Below are 18,790 nucleotides of genomic sequence, written 5' to 3'. Positions count from 1 at the left end.
TGTAAACAAGGATTTTCAACGATGAGGCAAGAACTTATAAACTGGAAAGATTTTCATTAGAAAGCAGTGATTATGGAAAAACAGTGTTGGTCATAATAGAAGGCTGAGTTTGAACTCCTAATGTGATGCTGTAGCTGAGAGGGGAAAGCTGAACCCTGGACTGTAATGAAGGCCAAAATCCAGTAAAAGTAGTGGTGTCTCTGTGGCATTGATGAGACTGTTACTGCAACATTAAATGAGTTCTAGTGTTCATGCTACAGAAAGTATTTGGAGAAGTGAGAGTCTAAAGAAAAAAACACAAGAAGAAGAAAAAAAAATTGGTAGGGAGGCACACAGCAAAAGCATAACCAAGTTGATGTACCTCTTCCATAGAAAATAAAAGAAAAAAAATCATCAGTCTGCATAGGTAGAACAATGCCCATGGGAGTAAGTTTCTTCATGTAGAAGACAAAGAAGCCAATTCACTGATTCAAAGCGGATACTGGACAGTAGGTAGAAATAGCTGCTTATTAAAAAATGAAGTGCTAATATTCACAGAATTAGCTTAGAGCTGAATGTGTTGAGCTTTTTAAAATTTTCAGTCTTTAAATCAATCCTGGATCTCTCTTCTGAAATACATAATGCCTAGCTATTATGTAGCGTCACTTAATTCCAAGGAACTTTAAAAATATGCTTCCTTTAAAAAAAAAATTGGTGGGAAGAGAAAGACCACATCAGAAAGCCACTCTAACAGGGCAGTGGCCAAAGCCCTGTGAAGTCCTACTCAACGGATTAAGCCAGGAGGTCCCACTGCACTAGTTCACTGCAAGTTTTGGGCTTCATACAGAACGTAAGAATGTTTTTGCCAAGTCAGACCATGGATCCATCTAGCTCATCTCCTATAGGCAACAGCAGATCTCTAAAAAGAAAATAAGGGCAAGACAAATGTGCTGTGAGGTTTTCCTGGCATGGCTTCTCAGCTTCCAGCTACCAGTGGCTCAGAAAGTCCCATGGACTCATGTTATGCAGCTTATCATGGATTTTTCTTCCATGAACTTATTCAGTTTTTGTAAACATATGTAGACTTTTAGCATCTAACCAGGGTGCAGTCAGGAGTTCTGCAGCTGGGCTACACTGTAGGAATCAGTCCCTTTCTGCTTGATTCATACCTGTTCTGGACCAGTTTCATGTGGTGCTTTGTGATTCTTGTTTGGGAGAAACCTTGCTCCCAGTTCACATTCTTAGCACTCATCACTTTTCCTTCTTGCCCCAGTCACCTCTCACTGAAGGGCTCCAGCCTATATTATTACTCCTCTCACAGAAGCTTCCAGTCATTCTTATTGCCCTTCTCCAGCTCTACTGTATTACAAAGTATTCAAAAGTCATGTAAGTCCCTGCAGTGCCTGCATATTGTTTCCTCATTTGTTCTCTATTTCTCTCACAGTCATTCCTAAACTTGCGTTGTGTAAAAACTGAGCTGACATTTCAGGGACTCAGAGGTAAAGATTTTTACCTAGGGCAGGCAGGACTCATCAGGCTAAATGATCTGCTCTGCAGATGACTCCAAACTGGGTGGGGAAGTAGATGCTCCAGAAGGGAGAGCTGCTCTGCAGGGAGATCTGGAGAGGCTGGAAGAGTGGGCCAGCAAGAACCTTATGAAGTTCAACAAGGACAAGTGTAAGGTCACACACCTGGGAAAACATAATCCGGGAGTGCAGCACAGACTGGGATGCACCTGGCTGGAGGGCAGCTCTGTGGGAAGGGACCTGGGGGTCCTGGTGGGGGGAAGCTCAACATGAGCGAACAGTGGCTGCTGCGGCCAAGAAGGCCAACAGGGTACTGGGTTGCATCAAAAAGGGCATCGCCAGCAGAGAGAAAGAAGTCATTATCCCGCTCTACTCAGCACTGGTCAGGCCACACCTGGAGCGCTGTGTGCAGTTCTGGTCCCCGCTGTACAAAAAGGATGTGGCCAGGCTGGAAGGGGTCCAGAGAAGGGCCACCAAGATGATCAGAGGACTGGGAAGCTGCCATACAAGGACAGGCTGGGAGAGCTGGGTTTGTTCAGCCTTGAGAAAAGGAGGCTTGGAGGGGATCTCATCACCACGTACCAGTACTTAAGGGGTAGCTACAAAGAAGATGGAGACTCCCTTTTTACACAGAGTCCCATGGAGAGGACAAGGGGGATGGACACAAGTTGCTCTTGGGGAGATTCCGATGGGACACCAGAGGGAAATTTTTCACACTGAGGACAGTCACCGTTGGAATAATCTCCCCAGGGAAGGGGTTGGCTCGGCCACGTTGGACACCTTCAGGAGTCGTCTGGACAGGGTGCTGGGCCATCTTGTCTAGACTGTGCTCTTCCCAGAAAGGTTGGACTAGATGATCCCTGAGGTCCCTTCCAACCTGGCATTCTGTCATTCTGTGATTCTGCGATCTCAGTTTTTCTTCCTGCCCTTATTACCTATGAATTAAACTACCGTCCTTCGATCACCTTATAAGATTCAGTCAGTATCAACGGTCCCATAATTTGCTTGTAATTGCCAGGACAGCACAGTGACCCTTTATAGTACTGAATTAAATTCCTTTTCTTCTGAGTCTCCCAAACCTCTGGAATTTCCCCAGAATTCCATGATTTATTAAAAATCAGTAGGCTTATTGGTGCAGGTTAAGTGTTTTAAAACTCTGTCAACGCCAGCACATGCTCCTCATCACTTTCTTATCTTACTGGCATGGGGAATATTTCATTACTGTTGCAAGAAGTGAATTATTTCTTACGGTTTTTTCTCTTACCAAAAACATTATAATGTTTTGGGAGACACATAGCTCGACTGTGTTTATATTTTGAGATAAATAGCAGATAATTTTTCTCAGAACTCCAAGGAATCAATCTGTTTTTAAAGTTTCTATGCCTCACAAAGATTCCAGCTTACATTTTCTGGAACTTATTGATCAAATATTATTCACACAACATTATTCCATAGGAAAAAGATTAAGTCATCAATAAACTTGTCCCATTTCTGTAATATTTCTGCATACGTCTGAGATTCGTCTTCCACCACTGACCCCCACCAAGTGGGTTTAAATTCCAGTATAGATGCTACGAAGTGAAGATGCATGGACTGTAGGCACAAGATGTTCAAACATCTCAGCCTTGACCGAGCCTGGGCACCAGCCTATAGCTCAGGGAATTATAAAAATACTGTGGCATGTATCATCACTGGTGTCAGCCACACCTTCCTGCAAATGCCTTCATGTGCTAGAGTAGATGTTTGGATGCATGCCCAGAGCCTGAGTATCAGCTATGCTGCTGCCAATTGCTCAAGTCCTTTCTTTCCCTCCTCTCTCCCTCCGGTGGAGTAAGAGACATGAAGAGTTCCCCCCTCCTGGAGCCTCCAGCCAGGTAGAAGTGCAGCCCTCCACAACCTGGGTCAGTATAAAAACCCAAACCTACAGGGACTACTATGTTTAACAGGACTCTCTCCACGTTTTTTGGTTTTTTCCTAGACAGTAAGACCCTCTCATGCCTGCTGCTGAATCCCGAAAGGACAGAGGGACCCAGTCTGCAGGTACCTGTCCCCAGAAAGGAGACTCATTTGGGGCACTGTGACTCATGTCACCCACCAGCTCGCTACTCAGCACAGATACTTCAGTTTGCTCTCCCAGGGTCTGGCTCTTCCCTCTGACTGTCTGGGACGCCACTAAATTTAGTGCTCTGAATCAGCCTGCTGGAGCCAAGGGCTGTTGTGAAAAGCACCAAAATGCCACAGTTAGGTACTCAAAGTAACTTTCCAGAGCTGCATGACCAGTCTTTTACACTCAGGCTGTACATGGCTTGAAGAAGACAGACTGCCTGGCTGCCTGTAGCCCAGCAGTGAAATTCATGATGCATCTGAAAATTTCATAAATGGAAGTGCCTCATCATCCAGACTCAGGTTTCTCAGCTCTGTTGCTTTGGACCTCCCACAACAGCACACACGGCCACAGTCAGTATTGTTCTAAAGTTACCACTGTTTCTGGCTGTTCAATGCCACTGTCAGAAGCTATTTGACTCTGCTGGGCTTCAGCAGCCAGTTCTTGCTCTAAGCCTTCAGTGCCAGAGGTCTGAGTAAAGGCCTGAAAGCCACCAGCATGAGAAGGACAGGCAAGTGGAAAAAAGAAGAATTACTCACACCAAGCTCTTACAAAAAGGGTGTTTTCCTGGAAGGCATGTAGACAAGTCTATTCCCACCAGTGGCACTGCCACCCAACCCATCTCTTGTTTCCTTTGGGTATACACTCTACAGATGCACTCAGTCCGTCTCATTATTCAGTTTTCCACCCAGTCCTCAGCTCCTGCTGTCATCCACTGCTGTGGGACTGCCTGTCTGCCTCCCCCTGAAAGCTGCTGCTCCCTGAGTCCTTCCTCCCAAGCCACGTTCCCTTGAGTGTTTCTTCTGAGCACCTCCTCCTGCAGCATGTGCTTCTCCCCATGCTACCATTAGCCTTTTACCCTCTCAAACTGGGTTCTTGTAATCTGATGACTAACCATGTGAGTTAATGGCTTCTTTGCCATCTAAAGCTTATGAGTCTTACTGCACCTTTGCAGAAAAAGAGAGGTCCCGTGAGGATATCCAGCCCCTTCTCTAAGACCATGGAGGACCCAAGTTGTGTTTCTCTTCCAACATTTCTGGAGAAAGATTAATGCTTTGAAACCATTTGCATGAGCAAAATGAAATGTGTCTGGTTTTATCAATAAAAGGCTTCTTTCTGACTTTATGCTATGATAAATGGCATCTTGTAAAAACCAGGCAGACAGTAGCTGAACGTGCAGAAGCAATACCCTCATTCTAACAGCATTTATCTGGCAGCAAAACGGGCAGAGTATGATCAGCCCGGATTCCTGGATAGCAAAGCCTGTCACAAGATATTATAGCAAAGAGTCTTTTGGAGAAAAAACAGTGAAAAGATCATCTTCTGTCCCTTGCAGAGGGTCAGGCAATTAATCACTATTATTATTAATGGAGTTATTTTTCTCTTGACAGCTGTGCCTTTCAAAATGACATCAGGGAAAACTGAATCCATTTGCATTACTTCAGCTAGCCAAATCGCTGCAGAAAATTGAAACTAGTTCTGAAAAAGGCAACCCCAGCAAAATAGGGACATCAGTGAACTTGGAATGACAGAATAAAAGGGCTACTCTGAGCACTCAACAAAGTGTATTTATGGCACTATACTTACTGTTTTTAAAAAAATGTAAAGATTTCCTTGTTTATTAAATTTGTTGAGAGGCAATGAAATCTCATGCAATTTTATTTTTAAATATCATTTTACTACCCAACAGCAACAGTAAATTCATATAATAACACATGATTGACCAGGACTATGGAGCAAAAAAAAAATTGTTTGCTTTGTACATTCTTATTAGTCTTGGCTAAGATGTTATAAAAGCAGTACCTTTTAACACCTTTTATTATACAAGGGTCAAGGGGTTTTTATGTTTCTTAAAGAAAGCTTCAAATAGCCCACATAGCGGGTTACTGCATCTTTCATATGGCTGCTGTATAAACAAGCACATTTTACACAGGAAATGACATAACCGTGTAAAAGTGTACATGGAGTTTAGGCACATATTCAAACACTAATGGGAATGCATTGTTTTAAATGGCATACTTTTATGTTTACCTATTGAGCTTAGTGCTCATATTTTAGCCAAATACAACAAAAATTATCCACACATACCTGTCTTACAGTGTACTGTTTATTTGAAATTTGGACCTTCACAAAGGCTCTCGTGGGACAGATAATGACCCTAAAAAGTAAATACAAATGAGGCATTCTTGGTGAGAGAGTGAAACCTGCCATCATAAAGGTGGAAAGCTGAACTTTTAACCTGTATTGCTTTACAGCTCAGGTTTCTGTGCGTTTCTACCATCCAATTGCTAACACCAATTCACCCATGGGAAGAAAGCCGTAACAATAATTTAGGGTGTCTATCTTTGCACATTATATAATGACGAGGCTAAAGAAAGCAGTGCCAAACTTCTGCAGTTTCAAGGTCCTCTATTTCTTTCCAGTTTCTTTGCTGTGTGTCAGCCCAAGACTATGCCCTATCCCTAAACCTCTGTTTTCAGAGAGGAAGTGCATTGAATGAAGTCCACCTGGGTTGTGCTGTTGTGTTTATTGGTGATAATGAATGTTTGTAATGGCCACCATTCACATATCTTGGGAAGTTTCGGTGTGTGTTTCTGTTCTCATGTCAGATAACTGAAACTGCAGATACTCATGTAAAGTCTTGACAAGATTTGCAATGGTTTGTGAGTAGAAATTGAGCTGATATGTGGAATTCATGAAAAAAATGACAACTCGCTATGGCAGCATCTTTTTTCTGCTATTGAATTTTAGGTGAATTAAGAATAACAGAAACAGCTTTGAGAAGACCAGTGAAAGAGGTCACTCCCTTCAACACTGTAGATTTAAGTGATCATAACCATTCAGTAAGTATCTTATAATTAATTACAGAGACAGAAGTCTGTGCCAGATGATACCAATAGCTGAAACAACACACCAATAAAGCACCAATAGGCTAGTATACATTTACACCATGGTGAAAGTCAGTAGACCACTCCAGAATAAAATAGCGTTGAACTGGAATTCCCGGAGTTATCGAACAATTTCAGTAATGTAAATGCAAAAAGATACTCTGGACAGCGTCACACTGGTTTATAACCGGTGTTCTAAACCAAGGATATTAAATTTGAGAATTGAAAGTGAAAAACTACCCTAATCCTGCCATCTACTATGCCCACCATTATAAACTCCTCACATTGAGTTAGACCGAACTTGTGTAGTTCCAGGACCATCCCTTCTGGATGTCACCACATTTCAGTTACCAACTAAGCAAAGTGAATGTCATGTTACCTCCTAACCTGAATACTTGGGCTGAAATTGCTTCTGTTTAGGCCAAACCCAATATCTGGCAATTTTGATGCGGTAATAATCCATTATAATCCTAGCATTTTAGTGTCTGTAGTTTCAAATTTGTTTAAACTGATACTAAAGACCTACTAGTAGGGGTTTTTTTCCCTTTTCCCTTCAAGTTATAACAACTACTTAGTAGAACTTTGGTTTTTGAACCATTACCAAAGGGTGTTTTTTAAGATGTTAGTATGTCAATAGCTCTTTTAATTTTTCCTCAGTTCATACTGTTTGCTTTAGGATAATCGCAGTCTTAGCTTTTTTCTTCCATTTAGATGCTGATACGTACTCGGTGTATTACCATTTACCTGAATCTTTATCTTGCTTTATTCATGTATTGAGAAATTTATAAAAGGACAGGAAACAAGAACCTCAGAGAGATACCTACTATACCTACTAGGTTTTTAAAACTTTTTATCATGACCAGCCTTACTAGGATCCTCAGGCTGATCAACAGTCCTGCAGTGTGAAGTGTATAGCAATTTTCCTGCTCAGATTTCCAAATTATCATGCATTTTATGTAATACCAATGCTACCCTCCTCCAAACCTGTTGCAGCATCTCACAAATCCAGACGGAACTGAAGCAAACTGCCCTTTGCAGACAGTTACAATCCCAGGAGTTAATTTGTCTGTTAAGACAACTTAGATTTGCTTCAAGTGAATTTAAATAGGCAGAATTTGCTGTTTTAAACTGATCACCTTAAGCCATTGAGAAACGTGCCTGTGTGGTTAATAAATGGCATGGCACAGCTGTGTCTGTCATATGTGAGAACAGAGATTTCACCGGGAATGTGCAACCAGGCATATGCATGGAGAGCAGCACTCCTTCATGCAAGGAAGAAAGGAGATAACCCTTCCTCATGGTCATCTAGCAGGCCTCTCCAGAACATAGCTGTGCTCAGTGCTAGAGAAAGGATCCTTAAAAGCTGCAAGCCAGTCACCTAGAATGGGCAAAAAAAAAGTCTGAGATGCCCTTTTGGCTGTGGACTCTGCAGAGAATATTTTCTCCTTGCTATGGTAGCAATGGTAAATCATATCTAAATAAGCTTGTAGTAGAGCCTAGAATTAAAAAGTCTTTGGTTTTTTGCCTATTAACCTGCTAGTCAGTGATTCACCCTCCTGTCAAGTACAGCATTCTCGCATTCTGACTCACCTTGTTGTGTGTTACCACGTGGCCTGCAACAAGCAATATAAATTCCTGCAGGTAGAAATCACAGCACTGAGCTATCATACATAGGAAAGCTCCCTGCAGTGCTTTTCCTGTACCACCATGCTGTAGGTTATGGTACATGACAGGTCTGCCTGCACAGGAGAACCCTGTGTGTCCGGCAGCAAGTCCAGTTAACCAGGTATTTTAAGCTGGTTAAAGGCTCAGCCACCTAGAGAGTGCAGGAGGAAGGACAGAGCTTTTTGTCACTGTTTCTCTATGGCTATTGCCCAGGAATTTAGGATGGTTTGCTGCTAGTGCGAGCTAGAGCTCACAGTCTGGGGTGCTGACCAGGAGGACCTCAGGGGTCATATTCAGCTCCCTGCAACTACCCACACCAGTGATGCTGTGCAGAGGAGAGTTCACATCCAGGAAATTATGTGACTCAATTGTTTAAACTGTGATGAAACAATATCAAACCTTAGCATTTATATTTTATACTATTGATAAGCTGCTTCAGTAATTTCTGATGGTTCTTATGGCCTTTCCAATCCATTTGCGGATGAACATCTGGTACCTAGTTTTGTAGGTGGAAACATACATGGCGTAATCCCAGAAAAAATATATAATCCATGTCTAGACTAGATAAAGGAGATACGCAAACACACAGCCCTTGAAAGGTGGAATAAAAGGACAGCAGAACTCTCTTGAAATCATCTGCATAACTCATTTTTTGCCCCATATACATGAGGTGATAGTGTCATTCCCCACCAGATCAAACCATGCCGTACTCTCAGATCTTTCCTCCAATGTTTCCCCAGTTTCTCTTTGTGGCAGCAGAGTTAGAGGCAAGCAAAATACATGGACGTGTTTTGCATACCACTGGTATTCTGCTGCACTGAAAAGTCCCTTTCACTTGTATTTATTGTACAAAAAAAATTAAAAACAATTTCTTAATAGCATTATAATTATGCAGAGTTGGACAACTAGACACAGTGTAGCACTGTGTCAATAATTTATTACATCTTATGCCATAATTGAACAATTTTACTATGAGCATTTGAGAACAACTTGGACCTTATACAGAGTAATATATCTTGCTACATAATAATGGAAAGGTGGATACTAAGAAAGATATGTAGCTTGGAGGAAAACATACATGGAAGCAAATACCCCCTGCATCACCTATGTCCATGTAAAACTTAAAACTAAATCAACATATTATATTTAATTACTCCTTTATATATATATAGTTTCAAGAGCTAATCAGAAAGAAATCGTGTTACAGTGTAAATATTTACACCAAGATGGGAGCACACTAGAACACAACCTTCCCTTCTAGACATCAGGTCTCTTTTCTCACATTTCTTAATGGACAAACTGCAGGGGACTTGGACGTAAATTCAGTCTCAAGAACGTTGTTCAAAGGATCAAACAGGTCATATGCACAGCTCACTGATACCATCTTTACCTGCTGCCTTGAGGCTAAAAGCAGGCGATCTAGAGGTGCGGAGGTATACTATTCCCTATCAGTCTGTGTCACTGACACAAGGCCTTATACCAGGCTGCGTGACAGCATCTAAATGCTACTGAGATATGCCCACGGTGGAGAGACATATAGAAGCACTGGATTTATTGCTACATCCTTGCAAACTTACTTACCCTAGAGGTAAGAAATCTAGTCAACCTTGTTTGAGAAGAGGCTATGTTCAATATATCATACTACCTTTCATAACATATTCACGTGAGCAGCTGTTCTGCTACCTACAACCACACAACTCCACCACCATGTCCTCATACTGCTTATAGACCACGTTGTTTGCAGAGTCAATGAAAAGAATGCTAATAGGACTCAGCCTGGTTGGGACACAGCAAGTTGGGGGTGTCGATTCTGGGTCCATTGAGTTCATTAATGTTTGGATAACAGCGTGATTGGTGGGCTCCAGATGGGATCGAAGGGGGAATTCACAAAGCCCTTCGCAGTGATACGCTTCATATTCTAGAGGGGCTATTATCCAGTCATCCCAGCCCATATCCTTAAAATTCACATGGAGGGCTTTTCTGCTACACCTTGCCTTCAGATTCTTAGTGGGCCTCTTCCCTTGCCGCGTTGCTAGAGGAGCTCTTCTCTTCCGCCTCTGATTGAATAAGTACTCATAAACAGTTTTGTCATCTTGGCCAGATCTAGCTTTGATTTCATTGAAGAATAAGTCTCTTTTTTTCGTCCTCCCAAATACCAAGAAGAGAGCCTTTTCATTGACCTGTCTTCCTGTTCTATTAAATCCCACACTCCTGAGATCAACAGCTCTCCCCCTGTCAAAAGTTTCCAGTTCAAAACACAAGTTAACCAAGTTTTTAAAGTTTCTGAAAAGTTTCCATATGTCAAACACTTCCCACTTTGGTGTATCTGTGATACTGATAGTACGAGAGTCCAGGAGTGTTGCCGCTTGTCTGTTTGTAGAGCAACTAAATAATTTCACTTGGCAAGTTTTTCCAGAAGAATGAGACTTCCACGTATCAGAAGGCTTTTTCCTCAATATTCGAAGCTCTGCTCCTAGCAAACCATCTTTTTCTAATGCACTGATGTCAAAAATATATTTTTGTTTTCTTGTAGTTTGCGCTCGCTCATCTAAAAAAAGCACACACATTTTTAAATGTATATCAAGCACAGATCAATATCAGTTATTCAATTCTTAATGGTTTTCCTGAAGTTTGCTCATAGGCCTAGGAATTTACGTAATTAGCCCACTAAACAGAAAGAACAATTTTTGTCTAAGGGATCACCTCTGTGCAGGGCTGCAGAAGAACTCAGTGACTCAACAAGGAAATGAGTTTCTGAGTTTGCCTTGTAGAAATCTAATTTCTTTCACCAGTGGGCATTTTCTAGCTTCAAAGTAGCAATTAACCAGTTAAAAAACAGTCCTTTTCAGGGCAGAGCACTCACAGGGCCTATTCACCACTTATATCCTACTTAAATTACCGAAACAGAGCTTCAGTGGTGCCCAGGCCTCATGCTGGCTCCAAACATGCGCAAATTTACCCTTAGATGATACAATAGTGAATTAGTCCTTTAAAACCAACATCCCTCAGGAACTGCCAGACACAAGGATAATTGCCTTATTAACTTAACTCCACAGTTCACAACTTTTTCAAATTGGGCAGAAAAACATACCTCCCTTTAACCTGACGTTCCATTTGTTTGGTTAAGCTCATGAGCAGCAGCAACAAGGAGAACGCTGAGCCAACGTTTCAGTGATGTTACATTAACAATGCCTTCCAGTGGCAAGCTGAGAACCTGAACGCAGCACTTGTGAGCAGTGTATCATCCCTTCCCACCAGGCAAGCTATTCGTAATTAAATGGCAAACAAATCCAGACGTGGCTGGGTCTTCCATCACCATTACTTTATGAGACTGTGTTGCTTCCTTAAGTATGTGACAGAACTCTTACTGCTGGCACTGGAAGCAACATGGGGCTCTCCAACTAGAGAGGTAGGGGAGCCTGGTTATTTCTTGTGTGAAAGCAGACACTAGTCCAAATTTCCAAAAATTTTGGATTCAGAATGTTGAACCACAAGTTCCAGAGTCCCAGGAGTTATTTACTCATGTTAGTCTGTGCTTAGCTGTGGGCTTCTGTGGATAGAAGGTTGGTGGTACCTGAAAGCATGAGCTTTGAGCTAGTACAGATAGACCCACCCTACGCTACAATGACTCCTGGGTCTACAGTGTAGTTCCTCACAATTCTGCCTTGAACAACTCAGGCTCACCCTTTGATACTGAAACTTGTGGGTTTTTTCATGGAATAGCCAGCCCTGTTCTTAGCGTATCATGTGTTTTTAGACACTCCTTGCAATAAAATCTAATGTGAGCAGTTTCCAGGAGCTAGTTACGGAAAGAAAGAAAGACAAAAATTTAAAAGGCTTTTAAACACCTAAGCATGCAAAGACTGACTGATCTTCAACAATATGCATCTAAAATATTTTCTGAATGTTTTGTTTGGCTGCCACACAACCATCTAGTTCTGCCTCTAAATGAATTTTCCAAGATAAGGCAGGAAGACAAATCTGCAGCAAAGTTGTACAGTTTCATTTACATTAAAAACAGCTATTTGACTTTAACAAAGTAGGATTATTTTCTCTACATGTATAAACACACTCAGACATCTCTGTCCACAAACACACATGAGCTCCTTTCTTACCTTGTCCTTTGTCTATAAAGCTGGTTATTGTATTGGCAAGTCCAGCCTCCAGTTTTACACTTCCATTAACATCTTTTCTTTCTGTATCTGAGAGAGCCCTGTACAAAGAGAGCATGTATTCATGTGGCGTTATAGGGGGATGTCTGAAAGTTTCCTTAGTTTCCCTCTGGGTTACAGGCTCTTTAGTCTTTTTACTTTTGAAAGAATCAGTGTCAGTACTGCTTGTGCCAGTTTTTTTCAAAGCCACCTTGATGTTAAGATTTTGGACCTTTGGTGTCACTGTCCTTACTCCAGAAGGTCTGCTGGGGAGATATCCTACCTTGCCCTCCGTGGGTGCTGTTCTTGAGAGAACCTTCTTTGATTCATTGTTCTTGGCCAGCAGAGCTCCAGTCTGAACAGCACTGCTTTTAGTCCTAGCCTTTGAGGTTCCAGTATTATATCCATGGCTTGCAGTCCTCAGTGTTCCTGTCCGTGTTGAGGGATTCCTCTCTTTTCCTTCTGCTTTTAAAAAACCTGTTTTAGATCCTGGATTATTCTGGCCTGCTTCAGAATTACTCAGTGCTCCAGGAACTAGATCCAGAGAGAGCCAAGTCAAATGCCAAAGCAGTAAAGTGAGAAAATACAGGATTTTCATCCTCTGGTCTTCCTCTGAATGCCACTAAAGAAAAAATCAGAAAAGGTTCCTCCACTTTGGCAGAAGAAAACATGAAAGTAATTAAAAACCAAAGTCAGCAAAAATGGTTTTCGTTTGAGATTAAAACATTTCAAATCTCGTTGTTCAATACTTGTATCCAGTCCCATAGTGGAAATGCTCATGTACTCAGATACGATCTCCCCTGACTTCAGTTAGCAGCTATAAAGAACTTGTTCCTGAAAAGAAAAAGTTTACCACCTCGTTTTCTTCTGTAAAACTGACTGAAAACTTGAAGGAGTCCTGTTTAAATCCAAGGGTTTTTTTTCCAAGAAGGAAGAATGGCGTAATGCTGCCTCTGTGTTAAAAGGTTTTTTTAAAGTTTTGAATCCTTTCCAGTGAAAATATTTCACACACAGAGACCTGCAGGTGCTCAGAAATCTTTTACAAACCTGAACTCAGGAATTGGAAATGGAATTCCAACAAACCTATTTAATTACTCTCTGATGTCATGCTGTCTAAACTAATTTAACTGCGATATATTCCTTTAAAAAAAAATCTTCTTTACCCTTTTCATTAGCATGAGTCATACTTTGCCTTATGTGAAACAGCTCCACAGGCTCAAAACTCAGCGAATGCCTTTTCAAGTGGCAATAAGACCTCTACCTTAGCCTTTGATGAACTCTGCATTCAAACAGGACAAACTGCAAGATCAACAACTGAGACCTGTCATACAGTCCACTGGACACATACATTAAAATATCTAAGTATAATTCATTTAGCTCTTTTTCCAGAGAACTGTAACAGTGACTTCACTTCGTGCTCTGGTGACTGAAGAGCTGAGCTGGTAACACAGGCACTTAACACAGATAAAGTTTAATTTTTCACAAACACAACATGGCCATGCCTGCAGTCAGTGCATTTATTGCTGTGCTTTAAAAAAAGCCCAGGTAAGCCCAGTTGGAAAAGCTTCTGCCGGTGAGGATGCCCTCCAGGGTGGGTGGCAGCACAGTGCAGGGCAGCAGTGCACCCTACAGGCAGCCAGCCTCCTCCTCTGGCCGGAGCCACTCCCGCCACTTCAAGCTGGAGACATCCCGAAACCCCAGTCCAGAGGCTGCTGAACACCAGCCTTTGTTTTAAAATTAGATGCTAATTTTTCAAGAGCCGCCTACCCCATGGCCATAAGAAGTCTGGTAGTTGGCAACCAGGATTACTTACGTGTCAAGGCTATCCTGCTTTCAGCTGTACGAAAGAGCGTGGAGCAAGCGTGTCTTTCATAAGCTGCAAAATGAACTGTTGTTCTAAATGAGCCTTCGGGAAATGAGGCACTGGGCTGGACTGAACAGGGATTAATGGGACCCTTTTGTCATCTTGCAATGATGCTAAACCCAGGCCTCCTCCCTCAGTTGTTTTTATTTCTGAGGCAAGAAGAAAGGAAAAAGATACAACAGTTTTTAGCTTGATTTATGCATGTTGCAACATTTCCCATCCTGACTAGTATCAGAAACACCAAACTACTTTCATAAATAACAACCTACAGCCCTTTCTACATGAAGAGCTCTGAATGCTTTACCTTGTTTTGATGGAAGAACTGAAGGATACAAGAGTTCAGCGATTTCATAGAATCATAGAATCGTTAAGGTTGGAAAAGACCCTTAAGGTCATCGAGTCCAACCACTAACCTATCACTGCCAAGTGCACCACTAAACCATATCCTCAAGTACCACGTCTGCCCTTCTTTTAAATACCTCCAGGGATGGAGACTCAGCCACCTCCCTGGACAGCCAGTTCCACAAATAAGGTAGATTCAAAACCCGACTCTCCTGATTTTGATCTAAAGGCCCTTCCTATGATGTCAGTTGTAGTTTTGATATTCCCTATCAAATAAAGCCGTTTTTGCTGAGTTACTCTTGATAAAACCATTCCCCAGCAGTCATTCTATGTCGTCCCCATGGCCCTCCCAACCATGCCATCCTTTTATCCTTACCATATTGCCTACCTTCCTGCTGGGCAGGAGGCAGCGTGCCGTGTCTGGTTCTGTGCTGTTGGGGTATTGATTAGCTTGCCAGCAGGCCACAAAACCAGGCAAATATTGAGTTCCCACTTTTAATTGATCCAGCTTCCAGTTTTCACAATACCTGTAAGAATTTAGTATCTTTAAGAGCTCAATTGCTCTATCAAACTTGGCTGAGATTTGCAAACAGATTTACAAATTACTTAAGAGATGGACACAAAAGAGCAGGAGGTAAGACAATGTGATTACATGGGCCTCGTCTCTTAATAAAACAGATTAAAATCACAAACAATTGTATGTTCAAACAATATTTACATGCCTGAGATTAGTATATCTTAGTGGGCTGGACAGGTCTAGACAGAAAAAAAGAGCAAAAGCAAACAAAGCAAGCTGTGCAAACTATTGTCTCTCTTTAAAAGAGGCTCTCTTGAGGTACTCTCCACCTAGCTACTTGGAATCATGAAAGCACAGTTGTTGTACAGAGTGCACTGAGCCCCATGGCCCGAGAGCAGAATGCTGGCCTTGAGTAAGACCCATAGACTAGGGTGTCCTCTAAAGGCCCTGCACTAAGGTGGAGTTATTCCAGCTGGCTAAGCTCAAACTCAACTGCTATCTTCAATAGCTAGATGGAAACCCTCACTCCAGCACAGGCTTTAGATCAGATATAGGACACAGTGGAAGAGATGTTCAAGGCCTATTACTTCTCACCACTGGCCAAGTTTATATGTACCCCTCAAGAGTCTTGGTTCATACAGCCCATCTGTCCTTGGCCCATTCTGTAAAGGCAGCTGCTCACACAGTGTGTGTAGGGATTTGAAAAGTGAGGACTACCCAGGTCCCTGCTCCTTGGAAGTGCATTGCCTCCTGTTCTCCAGATCCTAAGATTACGTCGACATGAGCTGTGCCACCTTCTGAAACAATTTCAGGATTCAGGCCAGTGAGTCCCTCTGGACATCCACAGTGGGCTAGAGGAAGAGATCTCTCTGAGGACCCAAAGGAATGTTTCACAGTGTCGGAAAAAGTTGCCATTCCGTGAGGATAAAAGGCCCTACCCAGGTCAACATATTTGCATGTTCCACGTGACAATGAGGTAGACCCTGGAGCCACAGGGCACAAGCCCCTTCCAGGATACAGGCTTCTGTCTATACTCTTCTTTAATGCTTGGGCACAGGCACACACTAACACCTGATGTGCTCCCTGAAGCACACACCTTGTGATCACATTGACACCAGTAGATGTTTGTCATTTGGATGCAGCACTGCTGCTGAACTCCAGCCAACTGAAGTCCTACCCAGTGTGGCAGCAGGCAGCAGCAGGGTTATTCTCAGGGAAAGCTCAGATCACCTGCTTGATCTGCCAGAGGATGCTGCAGAACAAAGGCAGGGGCTGAGCCAAGCGGAAAATGCCAGCCTTGCCCACAGAACTCCCTGGGTGCACTCTAAAATATACCATATATAGTTGGTCACCCCAACATGACTCCAAGGAGGCTCCATTGGATACGTGATGCTAAAAGTAAGAATTCGTTCACTGCTGCAAACTTGCAGTTTGAGCTGCACGTGGAAATCTTTATTCTAGTGATCTATCAGAAATTTCATTGTCCTTTCCCAAGTGAACTGATTTCCAGAAAGGACATAAAGGTTTGAGCTGAGTAAACTCCATATATGAAATAATTTGCCATCACATTGAATCTGCATATTGAAAATAATTAACATTCTATTTCTGTGAGAATTTGGACCCCTGCACCAGAGCTATTTGGGGACTGATTTTTAAAAGTATGAAAAGATAACTTTAGGAAGGAACTTAACAGCTCATGCTTTTGAAATGAAAGAATTACAGAAAAATCAGATATGCTATAGTTAAAAATTGCTCATCTTGGACAAGAGCAAAACAGTGATAATAAAGTTCCTATTAACATGAGAAATTGTAGCATAATTATAAAAAGCTGTGCCACAATGTCAAGAAGATAAATAAAAAATTGGAAGTCCAAAGAAATAATTGTGCCATCAGTTATAAAAAGACTTGGCTACGCCTCTGAACAGTAGTGAGGTATGGGTGGGACAAGCCTAGAGAAAAGCACAGGGGTGCGACCCACTACATGTCCTGTCAGAGTCTCCTCTAAATACCTGACTCTGTCTCTCTGGAACTTGATCTCTTCATCCTTCTTTGTCAGAGTCTGCTGAACGCGCTGGAGACCTTCCCGAAGAGCTCTTATTTCCTCTTCTAACTCTTTTTGCTCACCTTGAGCCTTAGTCTCTCGTTCCTTCTCAGTTCTCGGATCTGCTGAGTCAGAGACATTAGCTCTGCGTTTTTCTCCTTCAAGCTTCCTTTCATACAATCAAGATCCACAAGCAGATTTCTCACTTGGGATGCACTGTCTTGTTCTAGAATCAGTATTTTCCCCTCCTGGAATTTGATCTCCTGGTCTCTCTCCTCCAGCTCTTTGCTCATCTTGCACACAGCAGTCCTCTGCAATTCTCGCTGCTTCTCCAGCTCCCCTATCAGTTCTTGCTGGGATCTGATCTCCTGGTTCCTCAGCTGCCTCTTATATAGACTCAGTATACTCCCAAACTGAAGAACTGGAATCCTTAATCACAAGCTATGAAAAAGCTCATAGATACCAAAAGCTATTGCTATCAAACACAAGAGTGGCCGGATTGTCAGAATCACAACAGAAATTGAACAAACTGTTGGACATCACTGGTAGGACATTGTTATGGGACACGAGGCACCTGCAACTGGCATATTGCTTCATGTGTTACACTCTGAGTTTTGTATCATTGTGTTCTATTAGGTTTGTTATTAGCACGCTTGTATATCCATTTTTATCACTTATCTCACTGTGCTGTAAGCACACATTGAAACAACTGATGAGTTGTTACCTGATTATGAACTGTGAAGCCACACTTCAGTGAATGTGCTCAAAACCTTCCCCTGCCCTCACTGCCAGCAGCACCTCGACTCACCGAGGCAATGGCCTTGCTAGATGTTTGGCCTATACCAGGAGGAAGACTGTGACTGTTCACTCAGCTCCTGCTAATTTTGGCTAACCCAGCTCATGCTAAAGCCTGATGTATGCTGGGAGCCGCACCATTAGGTTGAAGCTAGAGCTCCAGGTAGGCAGCACAGGTGGCCAGAAAGAGCTAAAGGGCCATGACGCAGCTGGCTGTCTCCTGCAGCCATCATCTCTGTCTGGCAGTATTGTCAGAATCTGCTGACTTTTGGAAATGGCATAGGCCAAGCTTTGAAGTTCTGACACCTCATGACCTGAGGGGTGAATATGGCAATTGTCATAGCAGACCAGCCTGGGCAAAGGGGACCGAGCCCTGTTTGTCATGGTGGTTTGTTGTATTTCTTTGTGAGTTCAGGAAATAAGGCTTAATTCACAGAGTACGTTGTCCTGTACATTTGAAGTTTTCTCTCCCATACCCGTTTTTCCCTAACTGCTTGCAGTCTGTCCTGCTCGTGCTCCAAAGCAGGGAGGAAAAGAGTCAATAATTCCATCCATATACGTTTGGTTTTTGCACTAGAGTGGAACTCCTGCTCCAGTAGCGGTCAAGGGCTGAAGTTTGAGCTCTTAGTAGAGAGCTCTGGCCGTTCAGGCGGCTTCCCGGTGCGATGGACCATTTCTGCCACTGCGGTGCCACCCTTCTCGCCACAGGGTCCGCACACCCGCCCCAGCCGGCGTCAGGGACCGGTCCCTCCCGCTCCTTCTCTCCCAGGCTCTTCCGGGAGCGCTTTTCTCCCCCAGCGTTCTCCAGGGCTGTTAACAGTCTCTGAGCTGAACTCGCTGAAGCAAAGGGCTGCCGGGGCCCGCTCTCCGCCGCGGCAGCACCGCAGCCCGGCGCGGCACCGCCAGCGAGGAGCGGGA

At 42.9% G+C, this 18,790-nt stretch overlaps 1 protein-coding gene across 1 annotated transcript; it reads right to left on the bottom strand.

Moving 5' to 3' along the window:
- Nucleotides 1-8,879: 8,879 nt before the first annotated feature.
- On the bottom strand, nucleotides 8,880-12,911 carry GDF5 (growth differentiation factor 5). Its single transcript, XM_009510000.2, has 2 exons — nucleotides 12,278-12,911; nucleotides 8,880-10,710 (listed from the first exon to the last, which is right to left on the bottom strand). Exons 1-2 carry the CDS (start codon nucleotides 12,909-12,911, stop codon nucleotides 9,842-9,844), a joined length of 1,503 nt encoding a protein of 500 aa, XP_009508295.1. The 3' UTR covers nucleotides 8,880-9,841.
- Nucleotides 12,912-18,790: the final 5,879 nt, after the last annotated feature.

Source organism: Phalacrocorax carbo, chromosome 14, assembly GCF_963921805.1.
Source record: "Phalacrocorax carbo chromosome 14, bPhaCar2.1, whole genome shotgun sequence".
NCBI lineage: Eukaryota > Metazoa > Chordata > Aves > Suliformes > Phalacrocoracidae > Phalacrocorax > Phalacrocorax carbo.
The sequence above is the reverse complement of the archived record's forward strand: the minus strand, read 5'-3'. Positions and strand labels throughout refer to the sequence as shown.

Bases quoted from the DNA above. Each gene is read 5' to 3' on its own strand.
- GDF5 (XM_009510000.2), bottom strand. From the start codon at position 12,911: ATGAAAATCCTGTATTTTCTCACTTTACTGCTTTGGCATTTGACTTGG. The intron at 10,711-12,277 runs GTAAGAAAGGAG...TGCTTTTTTTAG, and splicing joins CTTTATAGACAAAGGACAAG to ATGAGCGAGCGCAAACTACA.